This window comes from Typopeltis vanoorti, chromosome 3 (genome assembly GCF_054136105.1).
Source record: "Typopeltis vanoorti isolate ZY-2024b chromosome 3, IOZ_Tvanoo_1.0, whole genome shotgun sequence".
Lineage (NCBI taxonomy): Eukaryota > Metazoa > Arthropoda > Arachnida > Uropygi > Thelyphonidae > Typopeltis > Typopeltis vanoorti.
The window spans coordinates 157,784,247-157,803,614 of record NC_143551.1 but is presented as its reverse complement, the minus strand read 5'-3'; the positions used below and the strand labels follow the sequence as shown (position 1 = coordinate 157,803,614).

At 36.2% G+C, this 19,368-nt stretch overlaps 1 protein-coding gene across 7 annotated transcripts in view; it reads right to left on the bottom strand.

Annotated features, from left to right (window-relative positions):
- The window catches only part of LOC150108699 (RNA-binding protein RO60), a 180,525-nt gene that overhangs the window by 99,366 nt on the left and 61,791 nt on the right, over positions 1-19,368 (bottom strand). For all 7 annotated transcript variants that reach the window (XM_090390924.1, XM_090390927.1, XM_090390925.1 and 4 more), the window contains one exon: positions 3,133-3,353. In XM_090390924.1, the coding sequence (XP_090247050.1) occupies positions 3,133-3,353 (221 nt within the window). The remainder of the gene's footprint in view (positions 1-3,132; positions 3,354-19,368) is intronic.

Here is a 19,368-nt window from a genome sequence, read left to right as displayed (position 1 = left end):
AGCGTGGAGGTTTTGGAAGGCAGTGACACTAATGGTTTTCAAAGCATATGAAGGGCAAGACAGGATATTTAGTGGGATGGTGCTACAAGTCACGGTGCACAGGGGGTGGAGAGCAGGAGATGTTTCCTCTTCTTGGCAAGTGCAAGAAGAATGATTGTTATGGGAGATTTTAACTAAAGCAGTATAAGTTGGGAAGAGGAAAATGCATGTAGTAGTGAAATTTCTGGAATTCTTGAGAGTAAGATGTCTTAGGCAACATATAATAGAGGGAACAAGAAGTTCAAGAGTTTTTGGATTTGGTCATAGCATCAGAAGAGCTGATAATAAAAGCTGATGAGAAAAGATTACATCTTTTCTCCCAGTTGGAGAGTGACCATATAGTTTTGACTTGGAAGATGAATAGACATGCAGGAGTATCAAAGAAAAGGGAACATATGTGGAATTATAAGGCAGGTGATTATAATAGTCTTAGATATCGACTTGGAGCAGTTCCATGGAGGGCAGAAATGGAAAGCCGGGATATGGTGCTTGGGAAATTGTGAAAGAATATTTGTTAGCAGCAATAGTAAGTTGTATTCCACGAGTGAAGAAGCAGACACAATTTGGTGTAAAGTGTATGACAAACAATATCAAACAGGAATTGCAGGTGAAAAAGAAGTTATGGAAGAGATGTAAGGAGAGGGGTGTAGAGCAGATACATGAAGAACATAAGACTCAGGCCAGGAGAGTGACTAATATGATAAGGAAGGCGAAACTGGAAATGACTATGGAAGAATGACATTGTGGGATAAAAATGGGAATAGAGTGACTGATGCAGAGAACATAGTGGAATTGCTCAATGGGCACTTTATTGGAGTATTTCATCCTGGAGAAGCAGGTTTTAATTCTAGAGGGATAGGGTGGGTTCGAGGTTTAGAGGTGCAAGAGGAGAGTGTGTTCCAAATACTGAGTACCCTGGATGTCAGTAAAGCTGTGGGACTGGATGGTATTTCACTGCGAGTTTTGAGAGAATGTACTAAAGAACAAATCCGTTGACCTGGCTTTTCAATGAAAGTCTGGCTACAGGAAAGGTATCCAAAGAATGGAAGGTAACATAGTGCCATTGCATAAGGGCAGTAGCAGACTGGATGTGTCTAACTATAGATCAGTTTGTGTTTCATCAGTAGTTGTTAAGGTCTTGGAGAAATTAATGAGGGATTTGTTAAGGGGCACTCTTGCTTTGGTAAATGATTGCCTTTTATAATAAAGTGATAAGAGCAGTTGATGAGGGAAAGGCATATACTGCCATTTTTTTGGATTTTGCAAAGGCATTTGACAGGGTGCAAATGATAATCTGATAAATATTTAAATTGCAGCACTTGGTTTTATATGTCAGGTTAGTAAACTGGATTCAGAATTGGCTGTCTGATAGGTATCAGAGTTGTGCATGGTGGGACAATATCAAGGAGGCAGAAGGTTACAAGTGGGGTCCCACAGGGCTCAGTACTGGGACCTATATTGTTTAACCTTTACATCAATGACATTGTCAATGGATTGCAGGGGGTCAGTTGTTTGCAGATGATGTGAAGCTGGGAAGGGTTATTAGTAATAGTGTAGATGTGGCAGCCCTGCAAGAGGATCTGAATAAACTGAGGACGAATGAATGGGGATGTCGGTTTAATGTGGCAAAATATAGAGTTTTGAAGTTTGGGATACATCAGTGGGAGGCTGCATACTCGATTGGAGGAGCTGTACTGGAGGAAGTAAGGGAGACAAGAGATCTGGGAGTGGTGATTGATAGAAAACTGAAATTCAGGGAACATATTGCAAAGGTGACGAAGGTAACCCAGAGGATTGCTGCAATACTGAGAATGACACTGAACTGCAGAGATAAAAGAGTTATCGTTCCATTGTATAAGACCCTGATCAGACCACACTTAGACTATTGTTCTCAAATTTGGTCCCCAGGATTTGAAGAGGATAAATTAACTGTGAAAAGGGTACAGAGGCATATAACAAAGATGGTTTCAGGACTGTACAATGTTAATTATGAGGGTTGGTTGAAGGAATGTGGACTGCAAAGTTTTAAGATAGAAGAAGGAGAGGTGATAGACTTTTAAACTGTTGAGAGGTAGTTACAGGGTTGACACTGGAGAGTTCTTTCGCTTGATGGAACAGCAGGAAGGAGCAATAAGGGATCATCCCTGGAAGTTACGAAAGGAAGCTGTAAGCAAGAGGGGCGAGGAGTGGTTTTTTTGCATGGAGAGTGGTTGAACCGTAGAATGCATTGCCTGACAGAGTGGTGAGAGCAAGAACGGTCAACGAGTTCAAGGAGTGGTATGATAGACTGTGTTTCCTAGGAAGGACCTTCCACAATGAGTCTTTTGACTCTATAGAGGCCTGAATAATAATAATAATAAAAATGAACAAGTTTCACTACAACTACTACATATATAAAATTTCTACTATATAATTTCTACATATAAAAGAAAGGGGCTTGACTGAGTACAGAAGAATCAAGAGGTTTAAAATTACTGTCTACAGAGCAGAATTCTCTTAAAATTAATGAAAAGTAAAATGCAGTTCAAATATAGAGCATGCTTTTCAAGTACAGTGAAATACCTAGGCTGCTAAGTGAGAAATCAATAACTATTAACAAGATAACATTAAAGAGTGACATTTTCATTTGTATGCCAATTTCTTGGTTGCCATAGCCTGGTAAAACACACTGATATACTTCCCATTCTACTAAACATACAATTTGCCTAAAATAATTTCAATTATCCAAATTTTCATTATCTTGGAAAAAAAGAAATGGTAGTTTGCATTCACTACTATTTTACTTGTTTGGAGATCTACTTCTCAATTCCTTACATGACATATGAGGAACAAATTCAAAATCTTATTCATTTACAAGTGAAAGAAATAAAACATTCTCTTCTCGATTCAATTTTTACATGATACTTTTAGCTACTATCATATCCTGTACATCCCTTGAGGTACTCAAGGGGTGTACGGGATATGACAGGAATGGCAGGAAAGGGTACATGGCAGGAATTTGATGGTGGTGATGATGACTTTTAGCTATAGTTTATATGAGAAATTTTAGCACAAAAACAATGTCAAATAATAAAAATGCATCTGTAAGCTTACCTCTTTGGACTTGAGCAAAGTTGTAGGAACATGATCAAAACTAAGGTCATGTACTTCTATTAGTCTTGCAGCTGTTTGTGTATCCGTTGTATGCTTTACCTCATAAACACCTTTAAGGTATGACACCACTTCACTTATTTCTGGAGTATTGTTTTCTGTGCCATATTCTTTCTGAATTGCTTCAAGACCTTTAATGAGGTACTTACATACAACAGCTACAGCTACGGATAAAAGTTAAATAAAACAATAAATATAGGAAGAAAATTTCAGCTTTTAGTTTTATCATGCATGAATTCTTTGCAAATGTTAGCAACCAAGCCATATACTTAGCAGTGCTCTGATGCTTAATGCTATTATAGTTACAATAAATCTATACAAGAATATATCATTTTTATTCAGCACTCGAGCTTCTATAGTTCAAGAGATAAGGTTATAATATAAGATACCCTTTAGTTAAGAAGACCTGAGTATGATTTCCATTTTGGGTGCATAAAACTTTTTATAGGGGTTTTAAAGAGTCAGCTGGTCATATATAGAGGTAACGAGACTGTTTCTACTGAAACTCAGGTCTTTTCACCCTGCAAAACAGAGAACTCAGCTAGATCTAGAATACATACTACTATCAGACATAGCCTAGGCTGATAGGATTAACTGCTTTATCATAGCATTAATTAGGTTTCTATAAAGCCAAGTTACCTGGCCATGAGGCCATTGAGCTTAACAGGCTAAGGGCAAGATGAGATGAATTCTTTAATATCTTTAAACTAAGACAAAAAAGTAAAATAATAATAATAAAGTGAAGCATGCAGAAAACAGTGACAGGCTACAGTGGTAGACTGAACAGGGATGATAGTTTTCTATAACAGAATGCAGTGTCTTCTATACATTGTAGTTTAAATTCTTCTCAAAATAATGTATAGCAGTAATTACTTTAGGTGAGTCATAGAGGAAAACTCCTCTTCCAAAACAAATATGCTACTGCATGAAAAATCTATTTTAGTGCATAATTCATCACACAAAACAAAACTTTAATATTACATAAAAATTCAAAAAAACCTATTTTAAATTAAACACTCATTCTTTAGTACACTTTTTTGCAATACAGTAAAATTGCTATAAGGGAAACCCAAAAAGGTTTTCAGAATTTTTTTATATTGTATTTTAATTTTTCAATGTATGTCATAAGAAATAATTCCGGCTATATACCTATTTGGAGCATATTCTTGTGAGCAAAATAACACACTTTCACTTCATAATTTTAAAATTAGACATACAGTAGCCAAAGCAGTCTGAAACAACCACAAAGTTAAAAGCAAGAATGGCAATAAGGAGCTACATTTGCCTAGCAATGAGTCAAAACCAGCGACTTCTCTCACTATTATTTTTGAACAACAACTTGCAATCAATCCCTAGACAATGCAACAAGCCATCAGAAAGTTAATAGAATGGTAACTGTTTCAAAGGTCAGATAAACAGTAGATTCTTGCAAACATAAAAAAATGCATCCACAAACTGAGGGAGCCAAAGTGACGTCATCATGTTGGCAGGTAATCCTGGAAACAATTGGAATTTGCATGTATAATGAAGGTGCTTACAGGAAATTGTTAGTAATTAGTTGATTAACAGGTTATGGTCATGAAATGATAAACAAATGTTAACTTGCATATGTAGTAAATGGAATGTAGCTAAGTTGTGACATAGGGAATAACTACATGTTTAACTCAGATAAGTTAGCACTGTGATAGGGTTAAATAGTGCTGTGTATAAAAATGCTTAATTGTATGTTACACCTACTGTATATATGAAAAAGCTGAGAGAGAGATAATTTCTCCAATTTTCTTTGTGAATTGTAGTTTCATTCTAGTAAGAATAAAATGTTTTGTTGTTGCACTATCTCTAAAAAACTAGTGAACCTGCATGCACTATAGACTGAGAATTGCCACGACTTGCTTTAGGAAAATGTGTATTAATTAAGATCTTGCCTGTATTTCTTACCTTAATCCTCAAACTACATTAGTTCAATTAGAATGGTGTGCAGTCGTGAAAAAAATAAATTTTTCTGATTAATTAGTGCGAGAATTGGTAACCTGCATATCGTAGATAGGCTGATAACTTAAAGTCTGTTTAATAGAGTGAGAACAGGAATAAGACTTAGTAGGATTAACAGTGAGATATATGTTAAGCAGATTAAAGTTATTTTAAGAGTAAAGCAGCACAGAGTTAGTTAAGACATAAGGCTGGGAGCGCAGCACAAATAAGGTTATCAAAGGTGCAGTTGATATTAAGATACAAGAATAAATAAATAGAATATTACAATGGTGCAGATGATAACCATAAAATTTAACAACAGAATCAGTCGTTGGATCATTGTTCTTCGATCTACTGCATATAAGGTGAACTCTGCCACATTTAAGGTGACAACTGGTCACCTTAAATGTGGCAGAGTTCATTGATGAAATTTTGTTATATGGAAGGTGGGTTGAGGACAATGAGGTATCTGTAAAAGTTCAGTTTGTGTGCGGTTAAGAAAGGGATGAAACTAGATTTTCTCACACAGAGGAGTATGTGAGTGAAAGAGTTTGCTAAAGTTATAAGCAGATTTAGCATGAATGAGTTCAAGAGAAGGTATGACAGCTGATGTAACGTATGGAGTCTTTCTATGAGCCCTCGAACTCCATGGAGGTCTCTGATAATATAGTAATAATTACCAACCCATGCTTTGCCCAGCTGACTTTGTAAAACATTGGAGAAAATGGCAAACATCAGCCTCCTCTGGTATTTCAAAACCAATTATCTCTCACTCCAACATACAATGTGCCTTTCATACACAGTTTGCCATTGGACTATCTGGTTCATTTAGAAATACCTATAAGAGATGCATTCCCCAAGTCGGCATCTTAAGTGTGACACTCTTTGCTATCAAAGTAAAGTCAATCACTGAACAACTTCCTTTCACAGTTAGCAACGCTCTATATGTTGATGACTTCACGATTGACTGTCATTTTTATTACATGATGATTATTGAAAGGCAACCTCAACTGTTTCTGTTCATGGACCCTTAGTAATGAGTTCAGGTTTTCAGCAGGGAAAAAAAAAAGTGTGTACATTATACACTTGGTCAGGGTATGAAAATCTCTTCACACCTTCAACAAAGAGAGTGGAACAAACTATTATCCCAGTAGCGACAGAAACAAAGTGTTAGAACTAATTTTTAAGAGAAACTTGCATTCCTTGTACACATTTGTCAACTAAGAGAAAATTGAGTACAAATTAATTTTCCTTGCTTCGCTTTTAGCGTGCACTTGTGTGAACAAAGCTTGATAATGGGTCCAAAGTCTGGTTCTACAAGGGAGAGTATCCTGCAATGGTTGAATCCTATCCATCATAAGGGTATATATGAATAGCTATGGTGTTTCACACATTGCTCATTCAAAATCTTTATGTCAAAGCAAATGAATCTGCTATCACTTCAATGGAAGCAGTCATCTCTTAACTATGCCCTAAAAATAAAGTCTCCTTTCTTAACTAGTATGTATTCCCTACTTTGGGATGTTCGATGCTACATACATCACACTCCTATTTGCCTGTTTGGTATATATATATTTAAGAGAATTACAAGCTATTATAACATGAATGTTGACATTACCTGCACTGAACATAATAGTATTCCTCCATAGCAGGTCTGCATTTCATCATGCAGCCTCTTGCTGTGTCAGCTAAGGTAAGTCTTATACTTCACCAATTTATCTGCAGATATAAATTAATCATGCATGGCACAGAGCACATATTTCTTACCCACCCTTTCTGACAGACTGAGATCAGAGTCATCTGTTAGATGTGCTGCTGTTGTTTTTTTTTTCTGATTGCATTGTATCCAGTCAAGATTCCACTTCAATGCAGTAATTATAAGGCTGAGCTGTATGCATTCATTTTGCTCCTGTACACAATAAAAAAAAAACACTACCAAAAATGTATTTTTTGGTAATTTAAAGCTGATTTACAGAGACTCATTGAATTCTTTACAGCTATCTCCTTTCCTGTGTGCAACCCACACCACCCATTGCTTTATGATAAAGATCCTTCATTTTGATGTTTGATTGCTTAGATTAGATTACTTAGCAACATTATCAGATTACTCAGCAACATTGAATTTCAGGGAAATAAAGCTGCAGATGCAGCTGATAGATAGGTCGGCTAACTTTTTCCACATACTGTTTATCAGTCCCATATAGATACTATGGACAGTTAATATTAAAGTTAATCAATCAATGCTAGTCATCATGGTAAGAAGCACTGACAAATGAATTGCATGAGATTAAGCCTGAAATTAAGCTTGGCAGTCTAGTCCAAGTTAAAAAAAAAAAAAAAAAAAAAGAAGAAGAAGAGAGGAAGCTATTCTTGTTGGCTCCACATAAATCAAAATCATTTTGCATGTTCTTATCTATTAAGGACAGATGAACTTATGTGTGAAAAATGTAGCATTCATTTCACCATTTGCCATGTTATGGTGAAGTGTTTCATCAGATTCAAAAAGTGATTCAATCAGCACTTCATTCCAGAAAGGAAAATGCTGTTTTCACTAATCTGGCTGAGCCATATACACTCAGGGGAACCTTGACAGAATGACAAACCACATAAAGTTTTTAACTTTTTTAAAAGAATTTATATAAATAATTTGAAAAATAAATTTAGCTATTTATTTTTCATGACCTTGTGTAAAGCTGTAAGCATTGCAATGGCACAGTAAAACACTTGCTGTCCTTCCCAATAAACCACAAACCAAATCAATCATGCTTCCTTGTGATATGGTCTACTTCCACAAGAGACTGGTGTTAAATCAGTGAGCATTCCTGCAGCAAAAGGATATTTTCCTAGTAGATATTTTGGAAGAAATACCAACTAGATAACCTTAGCCATCATATATACAGTGAAAGTCAGCTCTCTTCTTGATAATTTTACACAGGTATCACCTCTTGTGGAATACCTATCCTCACACATTCAACTTCTTTAGCATTAGAACTGCACCAAACTCAGAGGACCTCCAAGACTGGAGGTCCTCTGACTTGCATCAAGTGAGATGACCTGGAGGTCATCTCACTTGGTGCAAATTTCCAAGACAATATAGTTCGCCCACCGATTTGAGGTCCCTCGAAACTACTGCGCATGTCAGAAAAAGGAGAATCCATTCCGATAATAGGGTAATCAGTCTGTCTTCTGGGAGGTAATAATAAACAAACTGAGTTTGTTTATTATTACAGGTCGGAAAATTTAGCTTTTCTTTTACGAACATTGTTGTTTTTAAAGTGTAACTATTTTGCTTATATAACAGTTGGAAAAATGTACGTAGAGTGTTAATACGTGCAAATACTACGTTCTACATAAAACAATGTCACTTCGCTCCATGATAAGTTTCCTTTTATTCTGGGACTTTTTAAAACAAAATCCGATTTCATGAAGTATTTTCCTTAAAGTTTCTCTTTTCCAAGGAAAATTAATTTTTTCTTTAAGCACAGGAATCAATTTTGGAACAGTTGGCACTCTTTTCTCGAATACGTAAAATTCGTGAATAGCTCTTCTTATAACATCTACATCAAAATCATTCAAAGCTACGGTTTCGATGGTTTTACTCTGCCGCTTTTTTTTTTTTTTTTTTTTTTTTTTTTAAGGAGATTTAAATTTTGGCTTACCTTCACCTTTTGATTCCCTACGAATTCTTTTAACAGTCGACCCCGATACGCCCGCAATTGCACTTGCACGTTTTATGACTTGAGAAAGGGGAACAAGAAGACGGCCTTCTGACGATTCTTTTTCGCAGAATGTCAGCACATTATTCAATATTCTTTTGCAAGAGCTACTGAAACGTGTAACAATAGAACTTGTTGACTGTACTGGATCCATCATACAAATTAATAATAAAAAAATAATGCAAAAAGAGAACAACAAAAATCAAGCTAGTACTAGTACAGCGACAGACAAGAAAGCACGTGATTTCGCATGTTGGCGACCAATTCGTACATCCTTCATTTCTTTCTCCCCTTCAGCATGAATCGACTATTCTTGGCACAAATCCAACAAGGGATCTAGAAATGGTGGGCGAACTATATTATAGCTTGTATGATACTGGACAGGCAGCATGGAGAACTTGGTACACTTATCGAAGAAATACACTAAGGCAATCCAAGAAAAACTCCAGTTTCATTCTCAGCCCACACTGAAACCAGAGACAACTGAAATCCAAATCAGACTTCAAAAGAGTTAAATGTAGCCTCTTACACAAATTTTGTGCTTTCTGTCCTGTTTCTGGTCTCTTGCAAAATATGAAGCCAATGAATGTAACTTCTGTCCATCTCTAGTTCACTTCTTTCATGAAGATGATACTACTTGAACACTTACAGACAATGCTGTCCTCCTGGTATCATTCATCTTCTCCAACTCCTGTAGAGAATACCGAGGTAACTTGCCCTTAACCATAGTTATGCCATATGCTTGCTATGACCTTTTACCAAAAAGTATCAAAAGAATCTTGAATAACCTATTCACTAAAAAAGTCTTTGAGCTGGTGATATAATACCCCCCCCCCCCACACACTTAATTTTAGTTTCTCTAGAAAGCACATTTAACAATTCATCACATGCCCAACAGAGGGCAAACCAGAAGTATAAGACAATATATGTCAAATCCCACCTCACGGAAGAGTACCGAACAATAATTTGTACAACGCCCAGTGTTATATCAAAACACACACAAAAAAAGTGTGCAAATGTTTATTTTGTTGTCAAAAAGTTTGTCTTGAAAGCTATCCAAACAAGTGCTAATTTTGTTTACTTCATTTCTCTAAAAAAAAAAAAAAAAAAAACATCTGCACCATGAATTATTAACAAATTCTATTATTTTTGTTTCAAAACATGAAGCTAGGATTTCCCCCCCCCACACACTAAAAACAGTGTCTTCATTTGGAGCCATTGCTGAAGACAAGATACAAGCAATTCACGATTGCAATTTACACATACTGAAATCTGACAAGATCTTTTAATTTCTTCTATTCAGTCAAGTGAGGTTTGTTGTCAGCTTTTATCTAATGATACTATGACTTATCACCCATGTTGGAAGCAGTCCATTCATTCATTCATTCATCAGAACTGTAGTATTTTGTGACAAGGAATCACCATATTGGCAAACAAGAATATGTGCATTCATCAGATTTGCCATACCTGTCAAAGAATGCTATACCTAGAATCCTGTTGTTTGATTAGCTTGGACTCAGTATTTCCTTGCCATACTTTGTTGCATTCATTTGCTGTCTTTATCTCTCTCTCTCTCTCTCTCTCTCTCTCTCTCCAAATCTGATAACCATCATTCAAAACTTCCAATCAGTTTCAATCATCTAAGACCTCTTGGAGTTTATCTATAAAGGTCAATTGTCTGCAGTAAATGTCCAATCAATTCATCTTCCTTGGGATATCATCTTCAAGAAGTAACTGGCTTCACTTCTCCATTTCACTAATCAAGTAGGAAGAGATGCTGCGGTTTTAATGGTGCTCTTATACAAACAGTCCATCTATCCACCAGAACAGATCAAGGGCAGCAGCCCCTTGATCATTTCTTAACCAGCTCCTTCCAAATATGCTGTAAATATCGTTTCTCTGTTGGCAACTCAGACCATAACCTTGTTTAAGTTTACTGTGCAACATTCCTCACTATCTTATGTCCTTTGGCATCACAATGGCGTTAAATGGGATGATTACAATGATTTCCTCCCTTCCATGGTCTGAATTATTTTTTCCATTCTCTTGGTCCAAGCATCTTCTCTGAATGAAAATCCAACTGTCATCATTAAACACTAACACAACCTAGTTCTGGATTACATGTAAAAGATAACCTCAACATGATGGGGAAAAAAAAGTTCCAATTTCGAAAAATATATACCTTGAAATTCATAAAATTTATCTGTTCCGATTCTAGTTACAAAATCCATGTTGACCAGTAATTAATCTCGAACAGCTGTACTCAACTTTGTTATTCTAATCATCATACTGACAAGGAATCATAAGACACTACCCACCATTTAACACAATGCACAACATACTACACCTTAAACTTATTTACTGTTTCTGCAAATGGGAGCACCATATTCCATTCCAAATCAAACTTCAAGAAAAAAATTTTCATCTCACTCCATCCTGCTAAGAATAATCTTATAACTAAATTTCAGATGTGTACCTTCTGGTGAGGAGGGGGGGGTGGGATACAGGATACTAATACATGAAAAGCTTATGTTACTACTAACTCACTATTGACAATTTTACTTCAAATTATTTTGTCACTACACCCATGCTGTATCCAATACTGCATCAGCATAGATTTCTGGGTCTTTTTCCTGTCGTAGCCAGGATTAATTGTGATACATGTGTTATAACGATTAAAGTTGAAGAAACAAGCAGTTCAAAGAAAAAATACAGTAGGAAATATAACAGTTCATATTTGTAATTCGAAACATATCGAGGTTTCCGTTCTCCACACCAAGTAAAAGTTGAGAACGGAAACCTCAATGTGTTTCGTGTTATGAAGTTTTGTTGAACAAATGCATGAAACCTGTGAAAATCTGGCGACATTTAGTAACTAAACACTGTGATGTGAAAAACAAGCCAAATGAATTTTTTCAGTTTCCCATGATTTAATGTCTTAAGGACATTAAATCATGGAAAAGATATAGTTTCAGCCATGGGTTCAATTAATAGCAAGGCACTGGAAGCATCCTATCTCTTAAGTTTGTGCACAGCAAAAACAAGGAAACCTCATTCTATCAGGGAAAATTTACTACTTTCAGCTATAAAAGATGTGTTAAAAACTGTGTTTAGCCAAAATGTTGATTTGATTCCTCTTTCAAATGACACTGTCATTCACAGAATAATTAATGATATGACAGGTGACATAGAATCTCAGTTAATCAAAAGAGTTAAGAAGAGCCCTTATTATGCATTACGAATAAACAAGACTACTGATGTTGCAAATGATGCACAGTTAATATGGTACGTATGATATGCGCATGACGATATACTGTTTTGTAGAACTTTGTCATCCCGAACAACTGGAGAAGAAATATTTCACACTCACAATACTTACAAAATACACAAAGGGATCCAGTGGGAAAAATGTATGGGCTTCTGTTCGGATGGAGCTCGCGCCCTTACAGGCAGACATAGTGGGGTTGTTTCTAAGGTCAAGGAAGTAGCTCTGGATATGAATTGGGTTTCATACATACGTAAGTGTTAGCCTCCAAAGGAATGCCACCAGAATTTAAAACTGTGCTATGCAACGCTGTAAAGCTAGTTAATTTTATTAAGGCTCAACCATTTAACAGGCTCTTCAATGAAACGGGCAGTGAATATATATATATACCACTTTTTCTTCATTCTGAAATTCGCTAGCTTTCCAGGGGCAAAGTACTGACAAGGTTATTTCAGCTAAGGAACGAAGTTTTATTGTTTGTAAATGAATGTAATTCTGATTTTGCATCACTATTTGTTGACGAAGCACGGTTATCAACACTATCCTATCTTTCAGACATTTTTTTTTTAATTAAATGATCTAAATCTCTCCCTTCAGGGAAATTCTTCCAACTGTTCTTGATGCCTACGACAAAATAAAGACATTCGAGAAAAAACTGCTGTTATGTAAAAGACAGACAACTTGCACCTTTTCCAACATTGGAATCCTTCTCAGTGAAAAATGATATTTTTGTTGATTCTGAGTTTCTGGAAAGGGTTTGTGACCACCTCAAAACTCTGAAACAGAATTTTGAAACATATTTTCCAAATAACTTTTATAAGAAATTTCTGTGGGTTCACGATCCATTTCGGACTTACAGTCATGAGAACGACCTTTCGTTATCAAAAAAAGAACAGTTAATTGAGCTTTCAAGTGACAGTGCGCTTAAAATGCAATTCTGTCATTTAGTTATGGCTCGCCTCTGGATCTCATCTTCAATGATAAGGCGAATCTGAAGAAGCATTGAAAATCGTCATGCAGTATTCTACAAATTATCTTTGTGAGAAAGGATTTACATTGCTCCTTCAAATAAAAACAAAATACAGAAATCGCCTTAGTGTGTGTGCTGATCTTCGACTGAAGTTGACCAATAATGAGCCAGACATCCAGCAACTCTGCAAAAGCAGAAGATCAACTATGTCATTAAAAGTAAGTAGTAACATAATTATATCATATTATTTATTTGAAGTTTATTTTCCACTTGGTTAGACTATAATAAACCTTTTGGCAACTCGTATAAGTAAATATGACCTCTCCATTGCTTCTGCCTTAGTATCACCACTTCTGGGTCTGCCTCCCACTGATGAGACCTCAATAAAGGTTGAAACCGGTCTGGGTAGTGGCCCTTCCCTTAATGCATAGCATTATACATGTCTGCAATGAGATGTGCTTTGCATTATAGGAGATACTGAGACAAGGAGTGATGAGAGCTTGGTCCACCTTTACTACAAGTTGCCTCAGTCCTGAAGATACTTCAGGGGCAAACTTTGTTTGCTTACACTTGGATACAGGATTTAACTAAATTTATTATATTATTTATTTGTTTAATAAAAATTAAAACTTTGTTCAATGATGATACACTTTTAATCGTTTACTTCCAGTTTAATTAATTATGTTTCCATATGTATTCAAAACATGCTTTTAGATTTATTATATTATAAATGGCACAGTTTTTCCAAAATGTTGATAATCCCCCACATAGGTTTTTAAAAAAATTTCATAACTTACTGGTCCGTAGAATTGTTTTAAGCATTTTACTGGTCCTTGAGCTTAGAAAGGTTGAGAAACGCTAGGTTAGAGTATCCACTCTCCAGCCAAGTGGCAGGTTCAAATCCCACCTAGGGCATAGATGTTTGTGATTGTCCTACTAACCATTTACCATTTACCATATGTACTGCTGTGACCTGTGTCCTGGTGCAGTATGACCTTTGATGTCTTTGCACCATAAAAATCATATAAAAATAAATAAATATTCCTGCCATCAGACATTGTTCTGCAAACTTCTCTCACCCTTCACAGTGTGTTTAAAGTGATCATACCACCTGAGACTGCTTATTCATTGGAGAGATTATTCACTTGTTTCGTTTTGAAAACAAATAATCTCTTCTATATTAATCTGATACATATCCTTCTCCAACTTATGTCTCTCTATCATATTACGCAACTTCCATTCCATATGGCATTCTAAACATTTCAGAGACCTGAAATCACCTTAGTCACTCTTCTGATTACTTCACAAAATCAAGTTATAAATATGAATAGAGAAGTAGCCTGATTAGCCAGTTGATAACACAATGCCTGAAGAAGCATTGTATTATCAACTCTCACTATAGCAAATTCAAGGAAACCTCAGAAATAGTTTGTTAAAGCAAATTTCCATTTGAATAGCATTATGACTTGGGTTGGGACTTTTCAGTAGCTTTAACCTGGCATCAGTAAGGTGGGGTGTCACAGATCCCAAAGATTTTAAATTAACTATAACTTTTTAACAACGCGTGGCAGTAAGTCATGCCACAGTATAGTTTCCCCTCCCATAACCCGCTACTCGACGCCGTAGATGACAGGCTGTTGTGCGCAAGCAGGTTGTACAGAGGTGTAAAGTGTGCTGGAGTCCACCAGACCTCACCTTATGTATGACTTACTTTATGGTCACACTTTTGTGTGACCATAAAGTAAGTCGTTTTCATGTATATTCTAAAATATTATCGTTACTGCTGCTGTGTCTTCTTTATTTTTACATACCAACTATAAGCAAATACGTTTTCGTAAATATTTAGAAGGTATTTTGAGAATAATATCTTTTATTTACCAGATGAGTTACGAGCAGGAAGAACAGGGGTTACATCAACTTAGACGATGCTTTGACAGACGAGGAGCCATTTAGCTGAGATGATGATAGTGAAATTGATTTAGAATTAGTCAGTAACCATGAGTCTGATACAGAACAAGACTGAGGAAGAATCTTCAGAGGAAGAATCCACAAATATTGATTTAAAAAGAACACTACATTATTTGGATGGTCTGTGGGACCCCACCTTACCACTTTTGTTACATTTTCCCAACTCACCAGCGCCGGGTTAAAGCAAGTGAATTTGTTATAACTGATATACCATAGAGTGAACACTAACTGAAATATCCACCTCATCATTGCCATAATGCATGGCATGGTCCTGAACCTTTCAAATGTTCCTCAATTTCAACTTCCTGGTCTATAAAACCTCTGTGTACTTTACAGACTCCACTTCCTTCAATACATCCCTTTCAATCAAATTATAATATTTCATCCTTGTCTTTTCAAACTGTAAATTTTACTCTTGGCAACACCAAACTATCAGCCCACCCCATCTGCCACTGTGCACAGAGCCTATTCAAATCCTCCATGACAGTTATATCAACATTTCTCATGAAATAAAACTGATGTAGCTATCAATGTTGCATCATCTGCGAAAAACTGCCCTATCATCCAAAACACAATATCATTATCAATTAAATAATAATAACTGTCTTAAAACGTAACCCTGTGGAACATGTAATCGTCATCTTTCAAGACATCCCCACACATTAGCTAATTTCCTATCCAAGTCTAATCTGTTATCAGTTACATATATAACAGTTATTCTGTTATATGAGCATGGTCGTTAATTCTTAATTAATTTAACTAATGGTTTCATGATGATCTCCTAGATTTTTGGTAGAGCGAAGCAGACATATTTGAAGTCAGATTTATATTTAGAAGAGGTTTTCAATCCCACAGAATCCAATGATCCATGACAATGGAATGGCAGGGTCTGTAAACTGAGTAGCTATAGTATACATATCAGATGTATTTTTCATTTTCATCCAGTCAAATATGATATGGGAGATGCGACCATCAGCTGAATGATCAAGATTGCCCTTCACCATAACCACAAAGCATGCCAATTACAGCTGTAGCTGTAATTGGCATGCTTTGTGGTTATGGTGAAGGGCAATCTCTGTAGTTCATGCCCTGTAGTTCATGCCATTCTGAACTCTTGAACTCTGCATTTGCTTTTCTACTCGGTGCCTGTATGAATGTACATATCTCATATCCATTTGTCTATGAAGATGCCTTAATATCAGCTAATAATAACTAAATAAAAGTTAGTTTAATAACACCCTAGTCTTTGTTTCTGCCTTTAAACAAAAATATGCATTTCATTATCAACAATTTTTTTTCTTGCAATTTCCACATGAAACTAATCAATGCCCAAGCAGAAAACCAATAAGTTTGATACAAAACTTTTATAGTTTCTGTATTCAGCTCTGAAATTATGTTGGGTTTAATATCCACTTAATTTATATAAGTTTGATTATTAGTCCTGTTCTTTTCTGAAAATTTTCTCAAAACATTTCCATAAATCTCAAATTATTTCCTATTCTAATGTTCAGGTCTATAACAAGAACTTATCTTTACTTTTTTTCCAGCTAGTTATTCTTTATTAATGATTCAAAGAATTCTACTATTTTTTGGCTCTAGCAACCAAAAACTAAACAACTCAATTTTGCATTTTGCAATTTTCTTACCTCGCTCTACTTGAAATTGCCTCCCATTCAAGAAGTTTATCTTTGTGTTTAGTATTAATTGAAAAGGAAGAATCAGCAAAAAATGAGATGTAGCTATCAGAATAATTCATGAAATCTTAAGATTTTAAAAAATTTCACTCTATTTGAAATGTTTTGCCAGTATTCTTATTCTTCCACATGAAAGAAATAGATGGGAGAGAATAATTTAATGACTACTCAACTAGTTTTGTGAAAATTCTTGCATTTCACATAATCAGGAGAAATAAGTGAATAAACTAAAAAAACAGGAATAACGATGGAAATATTTGGAAACAGGATTTGCTATGTTGTTTGCTGGTTTGTGGTCTGCTGTGAACTACTAATAATGGCATGTGTGTCATGTTGAATTAGAAAAAAACCAGACTTCATGTAAAACCATCACTTCTCCCAGCTGACCTGCCTGCCTGCCCTATAGAGTACAAACCATAGGCAGAGTTCATGTTGACGACACCAGGTTTTTTAAGAGATGGATGAGGAGGTTTGGAGGTTTCAGGAGATTAGAGGTTTTGAGGGGGACAGTAGGCAACAGCTATGTTGCCTACATGTACAACATCTCCCCTATGTACAACAACTTCTCGTTGTTGTACATAGGGGAGAATCACTGTTCCTCTGAAGTCTTGTTTTTCAAGTTCATCTAGCTGTCTTTGGAAGTTGACATATAATTTATTGACTAATATCCTATTATAACCAATCTTTGATAAGATGGTGCTAAGGTAATTAAGCTCTTAGCTTCTTTTATCTATATTAGTGGATAAACTTTATTGGAAATTAAAGCAGACATCTTTCACTACTTTTCTACATAATTTCTGCTATTGTTCAGGCACTTACCATAACGGGGCGCCAAGAGTTGTATACCTTCATCGTAGAAGATTGCCACGTGTGTCGCAAACCACATATTAACTGCTTCTTTGACCTTGTTGGCGATGGCCACGAGGGAAAGATTTTAGATGATTGAACAGGTGAAAGTCGCTTGGCGTGAAGTCAGAACTATATGGAGGATGATGGAATTATTCCCAGCCAAAGGTGGCGAGAAGTTGTTGTGTTACCCCGGTCGTAAGTGGGCGGGTGTTATCATGAATCAAAACAACGCCCCTGGTAAGCATGCCACATCGCTTATTCTGGATCACACAAAGCAGTTTCTTAAGGGTTTGGCAGTGTATATGTTTATTGTGGAGCCTTGACCCAAGAAGTCTACCAGCAAAATTCCTTGTCTGTCCCAATGATTTTCTGAGTGGAAACCGTTGTCTCCAATTTTGTCTTGACTGGTGATGAGGTGTGCCTCCATTCCATGGACTGTTATTTGGATTCAGAGATTGCTTGCAACACCCAAGTCTCACCCCCGGCAACAAGTCTGCTCAGGAAAGCATCGCCTGCCTCATGGTAGCGTGCCAAGAATTCTAACATACTGCCCAGCTGATTCACTTTGTGTTGTTCTGTAAGCAACTTCGGCACCCAGTGTGCAAACAATTTCTGATAATTCAGTTTCTCCGACACAATTTCATGAAGACATGAATGTGAAACTTATAGAAATTGCAGTGAGAGTGACGTCACAGTGAATCCCCTATTCTGTTGAATCTTCTCTTCAACTGAACGCACCAAATCATCAGTCACTAAAGATGGTCGCCAACTCTGTTCATCATCATGCACACCTGTCCTTCCTTCATTAAAAAAGACTTACCCATCTTCGTACCATCGAATCACTCATTGCATGTTCTCCATAAACCTCAATAATTTGCCGATGAATTTCAGCTGCTTTAACATTCCTCGCATTCAAGAAATGGATAACTGACCTAATTTCACATGCAGCGGGAGATTCGATTTTCTTAGGCATTATAAACACACACCAAGAAGCGTACGCACTGCGAGAATATCTGAAAATGGCACCAACACCTTGCTAAAGAATCAACAAACTCAGCATGCATGCACACCATTGCGATCATAGCACTGCAGTGAAAATATTTAAAAACGGAACTTACTTTCAGGATGTCCCTCGTATGAGCCAAACCTTAGGCCATGTTCCCTGATACTGAATGGCTTTCTCTTCAAACCACTCCATGAACAAATTTGCTAACAAGGGAGAAAGGGAAGAGCCCACTGCTAATATTTTTTGCTGTTCAAAATATTCTTTTTAGAATTAAGAAAATGCTGCTAATGCAATGTTTGAAGAGATCTATGGTGTACAGTGAAAACAGGCCTTGTAGGATTCCAAAATTAGATATCATGGCCAATATGGGAAAAAAGCCTTCAAAGAGTTCTTACAAATATGGAAGATTTTCTTATATCCAAACAGTCTCTGTACATCTATAAGCAAAACTACCTAGTAGTAACATTACAAATATGGATAAATTGGCTCTAAAAAATATTAAACAGGATAAGAGCATCACAGTACATCATAGTACAAGAGAAAGAAATCAACGGATATGATCAAAACATCTTCAACAGTGCAACAAAAAACAAGAGATGATTTTATATCATCTGATTTCCTCTAATTCAACATGACACACACATGGTTACCAGAAGTTAGCAACAGACCACAAACCAGCAAACAACAACTTCATAGCAAATGTGCACTTTCCGTTGTTGTTCATGTTGGAAATTTTTCCA